The following is a 16,118-nucleotide window of genomic DNA, read 5'->3' as shown; positions in this document are numbered from 1 at the left end:
GTAATATCAGTAAGCATTGATTGTGATGTAAATGAATTGAGTTTGAACGAATAAAGTTTTGTTTTTGTTTATTTGTTTATTTTTAAAGGTGATGATGTTTAGTTTATGTTCATTTAAATTTTTAATATCATATTTGTTTTTTTATTTTTATATATGTTTGTGTTCATTCATTTAGTGTTCGTGTTCATATTCGTTTAATGTTTGTGAACATGTTCATTTAACGTCCGTTAATATGTTCATATACAAATAATTTTCGGCAACCAACACTTTCTTTTTACTCTTTAATTAGCAAGTCAAAGAAAAGCAATAAAATTACACCACAAGTCCTTAAATATATTGGGCTTCATAGTTTGAACTCTAAAGTTCATCTTACGTTCAATGTAGTCCTTATCTTCAAAGATATTTAAAATGTTAAAAAAATAAAAGTAAAAGGAGAACCGTGTAAACAAGCTCATAAGCGAATCAATAAAAGAGTTCATAAACGAGCTTGTTCATGAATATAAATGAATTGAACACACCTATATTCGTGATAGTTCGTTTATTAAATGAATATAAAAATTTTGTCCATACTCGACTATTTAACTTAATAAACAAACGTTATACGAATAATTCGTCGAATACTATTTTCATTTACACAATTACACGCTTAAATATTGGTTCAAGTTACAAACCAGAAAGCTATAGCTTTCCTTATCTCTGTCACGTAAAGAAAATAGAAGATTTAAAACTACCCACACCAAACAGAAATCGAAACTTACAAAACCAGTATACAAGTGGGAAACATTCAACAATAATCACCAATAATCTAATAATATATTATACAGGCTTTTATATTTATTGTTAGGCCTAGCTGATTACATTGTGCCCTTCTCCACGTAACTATTAACCAACGCCAAGGCATTGCTGGTCAACTTCTTCACTTTGGCCGCCCTCTTCACCACCTCCCTCTTCATTCCTCCCTCCGCCACATCCTCCAACCCATCCGTACACGTTTCCTCGTCCGTCAAAGCCGCGCTCATCCACGTCTGCACATTCCCCATTTGAAACCTGAATGACTCCGACCCCGGACCCACCGTCTGCATCATTTGCTTCAGCGATCCACGGATTTCATCCACCGCATCACCCATGTTGGAGAAACAGTCATGCAAGGCGGCGCTGGCTCGTGCGTCGGCACCGTAATCGGCTTCACGGGAGATATTGGAGACGTAAACTGCGAGTTTACGGGCTTTAGAGAGGGTGACACCAATGGCGGCACGTGCAAGACGAGCTGGGTCTTGTTGAATGGCGTTGGCGTAACGAGAAAGGGAAGAATAGCAAACGTCGGGATACAAAGTGACGAAGCAGCTTGTACGGATGAAATCCGTGGGGTTGACGGCGGCTCTAGCTTCGTATACGGCGTAACCGAGGGTAGGGACTGGGTAGAAATGGAAGAGGAAGAAGAAGAAGAAGGAGAAGGGTTTCATGGCGTAGGTTTTAGCGTTTTACAAGGAAAAGAGATTTTTGACTGAGGATTGGAGTTGGGGACTTGAAGTTTCGGTTCGTTATGTAGTATTTCTGGCTGGAGCTGATTTACTACTTTAGCCGTGATTATTTGTGGATTAACAAGAATGCCATTACGGTTTACAAGGAAAAGAGGTTTTGGCGTTCTCTCGTGGAAATGGAGGGAAACAATGGAGCTCCAAAATTAGATGATGAATATACACACATATTATAGATGTTAATTGAGTATTAATATAATTAATATTATTATTGCTATAATATATATCAAAACATAGATTTGAGTGTGATAAATTTGTAATATTTTGTTTTTTTATGGACGAATATTACTTGTATTGAAATTTAAGGAGCATTCCTAACAAGGAAAAGAACTTCACGTGCAAACATCTTGAATTTATGAAGATCATGATTAGCTGTTCTGATAATTCAAAGAAGAGTAAATCAAACAAATAATATGGATTTGATCCGAGTAATCTGAAAGAGTTAAAGTATAATTGAAAAAGATAGAGAATTCTTTTTAGTGGGAAAAGGAAAGAAAATAGTTAGTTGTTTAAATGTAAAAGGTGAAGAATGCTCAAAACATTTGACAAAATGTGAAAAGTACTCCACGGACTGATCGGCGCAATTCACTCCCTTGCTCTTCGTTCGTCTACCTTAATGCTTTGGGAAACATGTTCTTGATTTTAATGTTTGTAATGCTATATTTGTTTAATTTGAACCTGAAATTTAGTTTCAAGAATCATTTTATAAAGATTATTATTTGATATATATATAATTAAATGTTGTAAGTGATTATGAAATAGTATTTATCGTAAAGATGACAAACAGGCTGGAAAGATGTGGTTACCCCTTCTTCTATATCCATATTCACCTAATATTTTTGTATCCATCACCTATTCACCACCCATGACTGGTAGAATTTTTAAATCCACACCCGCCTATATGGATATATATTCAAATATACCCGTACGACCATTATCGAGCTTGATACCCACTGCCCATCCTGTACTCGCCTAAAGCAATCTCACAAATTACATAAGCTGAATAGTTGGTTAAATTACAAGCCATACCCTATAAATTCTTAAAATTTACATAATAGTCTCTAAAATTATACCTAAATTTATAATGATTCAAAGATTATATGGTGGGTAGTTAGCGAAATGAATGTAGGGCGGGTAAGGTCTCAAACCCGTCACCTACCCACTGCTCATGGTGGGTATTACTTTTTACATCAACATCCACCCACTACCCATTAAACTTATATCCATCCCCACCCCAATCGAAGTGGGTATGGTGTGGAATCTACGAAATTATACACATCTAGCATCCCTAATTTGTCCACATACACGCACTCTACTTACGTAACTCTATGAATTCAAAATTTATTGGAAGAACAAAACTACCTTTTTATTTGATATATAAGTTGTGTAAAATTTGTTTTACATAATCCATTTATTTTAATCTTAAATCGTAAAATTTAAAACCCCACCCTTACTCTAAACTTAATTAATATTTCGTAGAATTATTATTTTTAAATAAGATTGAACTAATATTTAAAATAATAGGTAAACCTAAATTAAAATGAATTTACACGAATTATACATATAATAAAATCAAAATCTCATAAATAGTATTAATACAAAAAAACTCAAATTTAAAATTTTTAAAATTCTCACAACCTTAAACTTACCTATAAACCACATTAAAATAGTTTATAGTTTTTGGAAGGAAAATAATTTATATATTCTTAAAACTAATGTTCAACGTGTAACTAGAAAAGAAGTGACATTGGATGTCTCATTAAAACAGTCCTACATGTCTGAAAGAAGAAGGCGAATTCCACTCCGTGAATGGGGGAATTGCTTTGCTAACTTTACAAGTTTTGAATTTCTTTTTCTTTTCAGAATTATAATATTGAAATTAATACTATTTAATATTTTATAACTCAAAGTTTAGATGAGCCATATATTTTAGCAGGTGTAATCCACAAGCTGAATGTTTGACTTTTCAACATTTTATTGGGTATTTTTGGTGCAATCATTATTGTTTAACACAATGATCTGGCATTATTCTCCATATATGAAATTGCTTAATAGATTTAAAGTTGACAATTTTGATTTAAATCAACAATATTTTTTTTACTATCTTAGAGATATTTAACGATTATAAATCATAATGAATTCATTATATAAATTTGAATAGTTAAAATATTTTCTTAATCGATAAAAATTATGGTAAAGTACACAAATGATCCACCGACAATACGATATTGTATTGTTGAGTCTCATGACTATTAAACGGTCCTCTAATTATAGGACATTGCTTTGTTGAGTCTCCGGCATTTAAAAGTTACAAAATGGTCCCCAACTATAGAACATTGCTTTATTGAGTCCCTCAACCATTAGAAGTTATAAAATGGTCACTCGACTATTTGTTATGTTCCAAATTCGTCATTTTCTATTAAAAATTAACGATCGTCTGAGTTGGATGTTAACATTCTGACTGAAATATGATACTCGTTTGAGATTATGAAATCAAATTTTATAATATCTCAGTCAGCAGACTAACGTTCAGCTCAGATTGTCGTCAATTTTTAACGGAAAAGGACGAGTTTGGAATATAATGAATAGTCGGGTGACCATTTTGTAACTTTTGATAGTCAAAATACTCAACAAAGTAGTATCCTATAATCGATGGACCATTTGTGTACTTTACCTTAAAATTTATTATATTTAATAAAATTTAGTTATTACAACACATGGGTAAAAAAACTAATTTTACACGTATCTTTTAATCAGATTAACCGTATTAAAAAAATCTCACCAACAATATATTAAAGATTATATTCATAACCACTTGTTTAATAAATTAAAATGAATAGTAGTTATAAGTGTGATAAACTATTTAGTACATAATGAAGACGTAATTTTTATAAATTAATATGAATGTAGTATCTATTCATAAATTTTATTAGTTTATAATAACCTATATATACATTGTAAAATATAACTGTTCGAACCTAAATTTTCAATAAAAATAATATTATATTTATTACTGAAAACACTCAACTCAATCGATTCAAGAAACTACTGAACTTTTATATTGAAGCAAGAATAAAGGAATATAATGAGTTTGGCAATCCAATTACCCATGCAGCCTAACTGGTTGAACAGCATTCCACGTTCCGCACAGACTCGACCTGGACCTAATTTCCTTGAGGCCAGATGCCCCTCGTTGCCTATGACATCGCTCCATGATTCAATGGAATTAGTTTCAACCTGAGCCTGACTTTGCTCTTTCTGAAAACGGAAAGATGGGCACATGGCCTCGCTCATTACCAAACTATCTTTAAAATATTAGGGGTCTTCCCTAAAGATTTGTTATAATAGAAATTATTGGTCATAGTTGGGTACTTATATTTAATGTAATCATTTTTTACTAGTAAAAATATCGGTTCATGTTTTGATATATAATAATGGGTAAAATACACAAATGATTTGATGATTATATGGCGTTGTTATGTTAAGTCAATTGACTGACAAAAGTTACAAAATGATCATTGACTATAGTACATTGTTTTGTTGAGTCCATCAACTATTAAAAAGTATAAAATGATTATCTGACTATTTATATGTTCTAAACTTATATTTTTCCGTAAAAAATTTGATGAGTGTCTGAGCTGGACGTTAACCAGCTAACTATGAAAGGATAAAATCTGATCCCATAACCATTTGAGTTGTATTTTGTGGATCAAATTTTATCATATCTTATTCAAAAAGTTAACGTCCAACTCAAACGACTGCCAATTTTTTAACAAAAAATGACTAGTTGATCAGTTTGTAACTTTTAATTGTCGAAGAATTTAACAAAGTAATGTCTTATAACCGAGGGACCATTTTATAAGTTTTAATAGTTGAGTGACTCAACAAAGTAACTCTCTATAATCAGGAACAATTTGTACACTTTACCCTATAAAAATTAGGTATTTATAAGTAGGGTATCCACAAAAATAGATATCCGTAAGTTGGGTAGTAGAGTAATCGGTATAAATTTATAATTATTTTATAAACCATTCAATTTTAAAAAGGGTAAACTACGCAAATGGACACTAATGTTTGAGTAAGTTTTTATTTTCACCACTGATGTTTCGAAAGTCATAAATTTGTCACTAATGTTATCGTTTGTTACAAATTGATCACTCGACGTTAACAACTATTACTATGACGGTTGACCATTATTTTGACCTACACTTCTCTTCCATCTCCACTCTTTCATCTCCATAACCACCATATTTCATGAGTCTTTCTTCTTCAAATTTCATCTTCATGCTCATCCCACAGTTCTCTTTTGTCTCGTGCAAAGAAACCATGATGAGTTTCGATGTTTTGGTGGCCATTCACCAAAGAAATGATGTATTGTTGTCCTATGGTTTAAAGAAGATGAGCTCGTTATTAATGACATAAATTGCCATGAATCCTCCATTGATGAACTTGAGAAGCTCCTACAAGGTTCAGTGACATGTGTTTGAAGTGACAGCCCAATGTTGATAGCTCTTGAGGCATATGGGGATACATGAAGGGGTCATTGAGTTGAGACTGAAAACCGGTATAACCGATTCCATGGCGATCTTTTTGATTATCGGAGGAAGACAAGCTTAAGGATAAGATTTTGGTTGTTGTCGGAATGTTCGCCATTGTTGTAGCACTAGGTTCCATAGGCTTTCTCGAACAGTTTTTGCCTTTATGCATGTGTCTTTCACAGTACTTGGAATCAATGTAAGCTTGTTTCGAGCATCTCCATTTTTTTGCCATCAGTTCTTCGACACCTCCCAGGCTCCGGGTTCATTTTTCTCCCCTTGAAACAGTTCCATTCAACTACCAAACACAACAACGAAACACCATTGTTAAAGCCATAACCAAACAACAACAATTCATTAAAACAACAAAAAATGGGGGCTTTATGTTTTTATCATGTTGAGGTTGGTAAGAGAAAAGCCTGGAAGAAAATGAGGAATACTCCTCCAAAATCTTCTTTTGATGGAGAAGATGAGATTAGATGGTATAGGAATGCCTGAGACTATATACTTGAAGATTAAAGCTTGATGTTCAAGCTCTTCCCATTGAGTTGTAGCAAAAGGGTATTTGTTTCTTCAACTCATCATCATTCAAGCGAAGCTAATGAGAAACCTCAAAGTTCAATAAAAGAAAGAATATTAACATGAAGAAGAATACTTTATTATACTACTTGAGAGGCATGCAATTGTAATATAGTAGGTATATTTATATTTAGGGGGCCATTTTCACTGCAAAAACCTTCTCAACATGGATGAAACTTGAAAACTAATAGTTCTGATTATGATGCTGCCATGCCATGCCATGGTATTTTCTCTTCTTTGGGGAGCTTTGCACAAGAAAAAGAGAGTTGTGGGATGAGATGAAGATGAAGATTGAAGAAGAAAGATTAATAAAAATGGTGGGTTTTGAATTAAAAAGAAATATGGAGATGAGAGAGAAGGGTAAGTCAAAATAATGGTCAAACGGTTCTAAATTAGCAGTTAACACGCCATGTTAGTTTCCGTCACCCATTGTAACGGCTGTTAACGTCGAGTGACCAATTTGTAACAAACGATAACGTTAGTAACCGATTTTTGACTTTTGAAACATCAGTGGTGAAAATGAAAAGATACTCAAATATTAGTGACCATTTATGTAATTTACCCTTTTAAAAAAGTAAATGAATAAACTTCAAAGTTAAATTACAAAGTCAAATATAAATATGATTTTAGTACTTAGATTTTTAACTTTTTTAAAACTATATCTAACATTTAGTTTTTATTTCATTTTAGTACATCGTCGTTAAAACTTAACAAACAGGCTTGTCAGTCGCAGTGTCTAGGTCGCCAGTCGTCGATCGATGAAGCCCAAACTTTCCAACTTGATATTTTTTACCCCCTAAACACAATTACATGTCATTCTCTCATGATCTATCGTTCAGATTGGTTGTTTGTCCACCGGAACTATGTCACGTCAACTCGTCTGTTAAGTTTTTAATGGGCGGGGTACTAAAATAAAATAAAACCTAAACGTTAGGTATGATTACTAAAATGGATAAAAACTAATAATTTATATACTAAATTTGTAGTTTTCCCAAAATTTTAAAATCGTTCAGAGGTGATTGTGAAATTGCATAATAAATTAAAAATTAATTATTTTCGAGAAGGCGCTTTTTTTAAAAATCGTTTTCTTTCATTAAATTAATTAGGTTTGTGTATTCGGACATAGTGAATTAAGGTTAATGGGTCAAGCGTTTGTATGGGCTACTGATTTTGATTGAGTTGATGGACTAAATCGCTTTGGGTTGAAAAGGCCTGGGCATGTGGTTTGGTTTTAATAAATATTTATTTGAATATTATGCATGTAAATTTTAAGAATGTACCAAAAATTTTATGTAGGTAAATTTTAGTATCAATAAAAGATAACTTTAGAAAAAGGATATATCCTATTATATAATATAAAACTCTTTTAGTTTTACATAGATTTAAGATTTTTGGATAAGTGAAAATAGATGGCTGAGATTAACAGTAGGAAATGAGAAGATATTCACTAGGAAAAAAATGAGTCAATCTTAGCTATATATTTTTACTCATCCAACGTTTCTAAATCTTTGTAGAACTAAAGAGTTTTACATTATGTATGTTGATCATAACCCTTAGAAAAAGTAATCTAAAATATTTGAATATTATGCATGCAAATTTTAAGAATATACCCAGAATTTATGTATGTAAATTTTACTATCAATAAAAAGATAACTTTAGAAAAAAAAAATAGAATTCTATTACACAATGCAAAACTCTTTTATTTTACATAGATTTAGTATCATTAGATGAATAAAAATAAATGACTGAGATTAACAGTAGGAAATGATAAGATTTTCACTGAGAAAAAACGAATGAGTCAATCTCAATCATCTATTTTTACATATCAAAAGATTTTAAATTTGTGTAAAACTAAAGAATTTTACAATTTGTAATTGGTCCAATCTTTTAAAAAAGTAATTTAAAATATTTGAATATAATGTGTTATATGTTTATTTCTGTTATTGAATCGTAACTTAGTTGATAATGTCATTATTGCAATATCTAACAAGACAAAATTTTAATTTAAAAAAATAAAAAATCTGTATTATTTAAACATAACATAAAAAGTAAATATTTAATACAGGCTACAACACATTACTTTTCTTAATCACACTAGCATATTTATAATTTGTATGCTAACCACTATCACAGTAACTATTATCTCTTTCAATATTAATGCCTAAAAATGTTTCCTATTCTAATTTTTTATCATATATTAAAACCTAATCTTATGTCTCAAATAATTTATAATAATAATATAAATCAAACGATTTTAACAGTCTAAGAAATATTTGTTATTCCTTAAAATACCAAGTGCATTTATATATAAATAATTATTATCAAATAATTAAAAAAATTTCAAATAAATATTATTTTATAATCGTTATATATAAAAATAATTCACACAACAATGGCTTAAAATTATTAGATTCGTTCAGGGATTATATACCTTGGGATGACCAAGCAAAAAGGATAAATCGAAAATGCGATTTGACATTTTGTCGAGAATAGCTCAAAATAATTAAGGGTAAACTACTCCAATAGTCACTAATGTTTGGATAAGTTTTTGTTTTCACTATTCTAATTTTTTATCATATATTAAAACCTAATCTTATGTCTCAAATAATTTATAATAATAATAATATAAATCAAACGATTTTAACAGTCTAAGAAATATTTGTTATTCCTTAAAATACCAAGTGCATTTATATATAAATAATTATTATCAAATAATTAAAAATATTTCAAATAAATATTATTTTATAATCGTTATATATAAAAATAATTCACACAACAATGGCTTAAAATTATTAGATTCGTTTAGGGATTATATACCTTGGGATGACCAAGCAAAAAGGATAAATCGAAAATGCGATTTGACATTTTGTCGAGAATAGCTCAAAATAATTAAGGGTAAACTACTCCAATAGTCACTAATGTTTGGATAAGTTTTTGTTTTCACTATTCTAATTTTTTATCATATATTAAAACCTAATCTTATGTCTCAAATAATTTATAATAATAATAATATAAATCAAACGATTTTAACAGTCTAAGAAATATTTGTTATTCCTTAAAATACCAAGTGCATTTATATATAAAATAATTATTATCAAATAATTAAAAAAATTTCAAATAAATATTATTTTATAATCGTTATATATAAAAATAATTCACACAACAATGGCTTAAAATTATTAGATTCGTTCAGGGATTATATACCTTGGGATGACCAAGCAAAAAGGATAAATCGAAAATGCGATTTGACATTTTGTCGAGAATAGCTCAAAATAATTAAGGGTAAACTACTCCAATAGTCACTAATGTTTGGATAAGTTTTTGTTTTCACTATTCTAATTTTTTATCATATATTAAAACCTAATCTTATGTCTCAAATAATTTATAATAATAATAATATAAATCAAACGATTTTAACAGTCTAAGAAATATTTGTTATTCCTTAAAATACCAAGTGCATTTATATATAATAATTATTATCAAATAATTAAAAAATTTCAAATAAATATTATTTTATAATCGTTATATATAAAAATAATTCACACAACAATGGCTTAAAATTATTAGATTCGTTCAGGGATTATATACCTTGGGATGACCAAGCAAAAAGGATAAATCGAAAATACGATTTGACATTTTGTCGAGAATAGCTCAAAATAATTAAGGGTAAACTACTCTAATAGTCACTAATGTTTGGATAAGTTTTTGTTTTCACAATTGATGTTTTAAAAGTTATAAATTGGTCACTAATGTTATCGTTTGTTACAAATTGGTCACTCGCCGTTAACATGCATGACGGAAAACACACATGACCTGTTAACAACCGTTAACAGGCTTACCTAGATAGTATAATTACACAAATAGTCCATGTTATTTATATATTCTTTCAATTTAATCATAGTTTTAATAAATTAAAATATATTTATTTTTAATTCTTATAAATAATTATATATTTTTTAAAAAAGGAAATCAAAAATTTAAAATTAATTATAAAAACAAAAAAATTAATTTTTTTAATATTAGGGTAAACTAATAAAAAATAACATTTTTAATAAAATTAACATTTTTTCTTCCCCAAACTTTTTTTATTTTTTAAAATAAATACTAATATTAAAATTGTTTTTGTGAAGAAATTTTTTCACTCAGTGCATAAAATTTTTTAAAATTAATTTTATTAAGTCTTCCATTTTCTGAGCAATCTTATAATTTAATTTGTCATTAAATCTTTTAAATTAAATTTTATTGCAACATAAATTGTAAATTTAATTATTATTATTAATATGATGAAAAATTAATAAGCACATAGATCGTGAAATTATATTGGGAATGGACCGAACTAAATCCGAAGTGACTCATGATGATATCATCGATGAATATTCCGAGAGCATTGTAGATTGGGTAACTAATGGAGATTTTCTTCTTCTGATAATCGTCAAGTCGAACTAGTTTGTTATAGATTCGTGATAGAATTCATATCAACGACAAGATGAAATAAATTGAATCCATCCGAAGGATAGATTCAAGATAATAAAAATAAATCGGCTGAAGGTCTGACTTCTGTTAAAGAAAAAGCAAATTTTCAGCTCGTGTTATGATCGATGATTCGACCGCATTTGCTTTAATCACGATGAATTCATTAGGTGGTGTAAATTGGTGCCTATAGCTAATTCATTTTGGAGCTTCGATTGCCACTATCTGCAAAAAAAACCATAGGGATTTCGAATTCTAATGCTTGTAAATGTTTCATAAATAGATTTATGTCATCTTATTGAGATCCCCTTAACATTATTGGTACTCTTGTATTTCCTCGTGCTTCGATATAACATTTTTTTGGGAAATACATAAATGTGCATTCACAAATTTATCATTTCATGTTATAGAACTTGTTGAGTTAATCGATCGATGGAATTGGCCAAGAGGGGGTGAATTAGCAATTAAAAATTTGGTGGAAGCTTTTGCAGAAAATTGAAAGTAATTGCACAGCGATTTAGAGTGGTTCGACTTTCTCAAACAAAGTCTATGTCCACTACCTTAGTTATCCATACTAAGGATTTTCCAACAAATTCACTAATTTGTTCTTTCTTTTGAGGCCAAAGAGATAACCTTACAACTCCCTCAAGAATATACCCCAATTCTTGAGAACACTCTTTCTCAAAGAGAAGATTACAAATTTACAAACTTAATGAAAAACCTCACAAGGCAAATGTGTTTGCAAAATTCTAGAACAAAGAAAGAACACTAAAAAATAATACAATTAAGCACGATGAGTGTTCTTGAAAGCAAAAATGAATATTGAATGAAAATATGCTTGAAAATGCTCAAACTTGAGGTTTGATGCTTTCTTTTTTATTCTCTCTTGATTCTAGTTGATTGTTGTTTTTTGTTTTTGATCAATGGCTGCTAAGCTTGTTTAGATACTCCTTCAATCGATTCTGAACATTGGAGATGATTAGTGGAGTCAATGGAGCCGTTTAAGTGTGAAAACAATTAATAAACCTGCTTGGAGCGTAGGGGGAATCGATTCCCTAAGTGTAAAATTCAAATATTTCGACCGTTACACAGGGGGGAATCGGTACCCCCTTGGGGGGGAATTGGTTCCCTCCGAGTAATCTGTTATTTCTCGAAGCCAAACCATTCAGGGGGAATCAGTTCCCTCTGGACAATATGGAATTTTGGCTTATTTTTTGTTCGAAATACTTTGTAAAATTGTTTTGAGAATATTTTAAGATTGAAACTTAATTTTACACTTTGGTAAGGTTTAAAAATTATCTTTGAAAGACTCGGAGTAATATTTTGATATTCAAATAATTATATCGAATATTCTTAGAAAATCTTTTGTAAAATCTTCAAATTCATTTAACTTAATTTGTTATATCGAAACATCAAAATGTTTTCAACAATCTCCCCCTTTTTGATATAACAAAACATTTGAGTAATTTTAAGATTTCTTAATTGAAACATCATTTTTGGAAAATTACTCCCCCTTACTCTAACACTTCTCCCTCTTATTATACTTCTCCCCTTTTTTGTTAAATCAAAAAGACTCTAAAACATTTTTAAACAAGGTTTTGAAAAAATTAGCCAATTGATTTTAGAAATTTAAAGCTTTAAGCTGCTAAGATCACAAGCAAGAGAAATATTAGCCATTAGTTTCATTAACAATATTCATAACAAAATGTGAAATGGCAAAATTGGACATATATCTAAAATGATGCACAAAATTAAAATTTAAGCAAATCCACATATAAGTTCAAATCATGCAAAACATAAATTCAAACATATAAGCATCCAAATTCAAAAAATCCACAAATTCAAACATCCAAAATGTTAAAACAATATTATCTAAGTTTCATCCAAGTGAAGTAAAGCACAACAAGAATCAAACATCCGTAGGAGGATCGGGAGGAGGAAAATGAGCTCGCATTACGACCATATCATGTGCGAACAAATTGATACGTTCATTCATTGTTGTGTTGTTCGTGTACATCTCCCGGAGAATCTCTAATTGTTGAGCTCCCATAGATGATAAATTGGATTCTATGGAAGTCAGTCGTGAGTCCATGGATGTATATCGAAAATCGAATGTCTCCATAAAAGATTGAAAATATGGAGGCATTTGATCTTCTTGTTGTGCTTGATTCTCATGCTGCTCCGCCTCATCGTCGGCGTCGTTTGCTTCCGCAGGTTGCTCTCCAGTACGAACCCATATACCAATCTCTTCATTGATCATCCATCCCGATTTAGTTAAAGAGAAGAGATTGATTTGGTTTTTAAGTGGAAAAGCGGCATCAAGACCAACCCTAAGCTCAACTTTTGAAAACAGATTACTCAAAATACAACCATAAACTAGAGATGAACAGAGTTTCTTATTAGGAACAAGATTTACGGTTTCGACAATTTCAGCAAAGATAATCTGAGGTAGGTTGATTTTAAGATTATTTTGGACACAATGTAGCCAAAATAGATCCAAGGCTCGAAGAGTGGAGTATCAGCATCCGGATGGTCGAAACCACTAAGAGATCATAAGATGAAGGAAACGGTCATGAAGATCTAAAAACTTGCACTATCCCTTCGTTTATACTGAGAACCTACCATTTGTTTTTCATTGTCTAAGTCGTCATTATCTAATCCTAATTCTCTGCCTATGTATTCCGGGTCAATGTAAAAGATTTTTCCTAGAAGATAGGATCGTATTCCTATGGTTGCGGTTTTAGCCCGGTTTTGAACGCAAACGATATTAGAGTAGAATATACGAACGAGTTGATGATAAACTATTGGTTCAAGTTCGAAAAGTTTATCAAATTTCCACTCTTGCAGGGTAAGAAGATGTCAAAAATTGATGCCTAATATGGCTTGAAGAGATGGGATTCGTTCTTCCCTGATTTTTAAGACTCAAAGTATTGAGAATATCTAAAGAAAAGACTTTTTCTACGACCGAGTTCATTGAAGCACGAGTTATGAATGGTCATATTTGGATCATCGAGATTAGGATTAGAAATTTGTTGGATAGGAGGAAGATTTGGAGGCGAGTTTGTAGGTTAGTTAGAACGACTAGAGGAAGGCCTAGAACATTTGTGAGACATGACGTAGGATAATCAGAATGGAAAGAGTAACCTGTAATTTTAAAAACACATGTATGCAATAAATATCAATCCCAAAACTCAATTGAGTCCGCAATATTTTAAGGTTCTCTAAACCGAATCCTAATGGGCAAAGGTTTGAAAAATTATGTTTGAAAAACAAGTTTTGAAAATTAATATGCGTATAGTTTTCATAGTAGTAACATAATTAAATCAAAAACAAAAATTTTGAAATTAATTAAAGATTTTTTTTTTAATTTTGAAAATTCAAAAGTCAATTGAAAAATTGTGAGATTTTGATGAAATTAGTTGTAAACTTAAGTTTAGAACTAATTAAAACTAGTTCTAAAATCAAAATTTGATAAAATAGAAGTTTTAGAAAAAATACCTTGAAGATTTCGGTTTTGAGTGAGATTGTATTAAGTTTGCACGATTTGATGATGGTAGCAGGTTTTAGGAGTTGATATTTGAAGTAATTTCGATTAAAAATGTTGTTTTGAAGTAATATGGAGATTTGGGGAGATAGAGAGGTTGAAACGGCGTGAAAGGGAAGAAGAGAGAGTTTGAGAAAATAGGGTATTCTGTCCGTGTAATATCTAGAACCCGTGGGAGAATTGGTTCCCCTTCAGAAAGGGGGAATCGGTTCCCCTTTAAGGGGGTATCGATTCCCTCTGCACCAAAATACTAAAAATCTAATTTTAAACACTTAAAATGCTAAATAATTTAGCTCTAGTGGTATTGACAACTCATATATTGAAAAATTAACTATGTTCAATCAATCAAATCTATCCTTAAACTACATTTGAACATAAAATTAATTTTCCCCCTAACTAATAGCAAATAATGCAATCAAACAATATTATTATTATAAGCATTTTCAAATCTAATTTAAAAGTGCTAAACTTTTTTTAAACACTAAGTGAAGATAGGTCGGTTAAACCTAATTCTCTTCTAAGTGTCCAAAATCTTTCTTTGTCTAAAGGTTTTGTAAAGATATCCGCTAATTGGTGCAAAGTATCAACAAATTCTAGAACTACATCTTCTTTAGCGATATGGTCTCTAATGAAGTGATGTCTAATTTCAATATGCTTAGTTCTAGAGTGTTGTATGGGATTTTTAGTAAGACAAATAGTACTAGTATTGTCACACTTGATAGGAATGGTACCTACTTCAATTCCATAATCAAAATGTTGTTGTTTCATCCATAAAACTTGTGCACAACAACTACCAGCTGAAATGTATTACGCTTCAGTGGTAAATAATGCAACACAATTTTGTTTCTTTGAAAACCAAGAAATCAGCATATTTCCAAGGAATTGGCAAGTACCAGAGGTGCTTTTCCTATATATTTTGCATCCTCCATAATCCGCATCAGAGAAGATATGCAAGCTAAAGCTAGATTCTCTAGGATACCAAAGTCCTAAACTAGGAGTGTCCTTAAGGTATCTAAAGATTCTCTTAACAGCTAGTAAATGTGATTCCTTAGGACATGATTGAAATCTACCACATAAGCAAACACTAAACATAATGTTCGGTCTACTTACGGTTAAATAAAGCAAAGAGCCAATCATTGACCTATATAATTTATCATCCACACATTTACCTCCTTCATCTTTGTCAAGCTTTATAGATGATCTCATTGGAGTGTCATGAGGTTTCCCATTTTTCATTACAAACTTCTTGAGCATATCCTTGACGTATTTAGCTTGATTGATGAAGATGTCATTTTTTCTTTGCTTGATTTGGAGTCCCAAGAAAAATGAGAGCTCCCCCATCATGCTCATCTCGAATTCACTTTGCATTAGCTTAGAAAATTATTGGCAAAGAACATCATTAGTAGAACCAAATATTATATCATCAACATAAATTTTAACTACTAATAAATC

At 30.6% G+C, this 16,118-nt stretch overlaps 1 protein-coding gene and 1 pseudogene across 1 annotated transcript; both read right to left on the bottom strand.

Annotated features, from left to right (window-relative positions):
• Nucleotides 1–789: 789 nt before the first annotated feature.
• On the bottom strand, nucleotides 790–1,504 carry LOC120215346 (21 kDa protein-like). The gene has a single exon (XM_039213068.1). The coding sequence runs from the start codon at nucleotides 1,461–1,463 to the stop codon at nucleotides 855–857; it is 609 nt and encodes a 202-aa protein (XP_039068999.1). The 5' UTR covers nucleotides 1,464–1,504; the 3' UTR covers nucleotides 790–854.
• Nucleotides 1,505–5,826: 4,322 nt separating this feature from the next.
• On the bottom strand, nucleotides 5,827–6,658 carry LOC120215161 (annotated as a pseudogene).
• Nucleotides 6,659–16,118: the final 9,460 nt, after the last annotated feature.

This window comes from Hibiscus syriacus, unplaced genomic scaffold, assembly GCF_006381635.1.
Source record: "Hibiscus syriacus cultivar Baekdansim isolate YM2019G1 unplaced genomic scaffold, ASM638163v2 tig00110114_pilon, whole genome shotgun sequence".
Classification (NCBI taxonomy): Eukaryota; Viridiplantae; Streptophyta; class Magnoliopsida; order Malvales; family Malvaceae; genus Hibiscus; species Hibiscus syriacus.
Note: the sequence above shows the minus strand (reverse complement) of the source record. Positions and strands in the feature narration are given on the sequence as shown.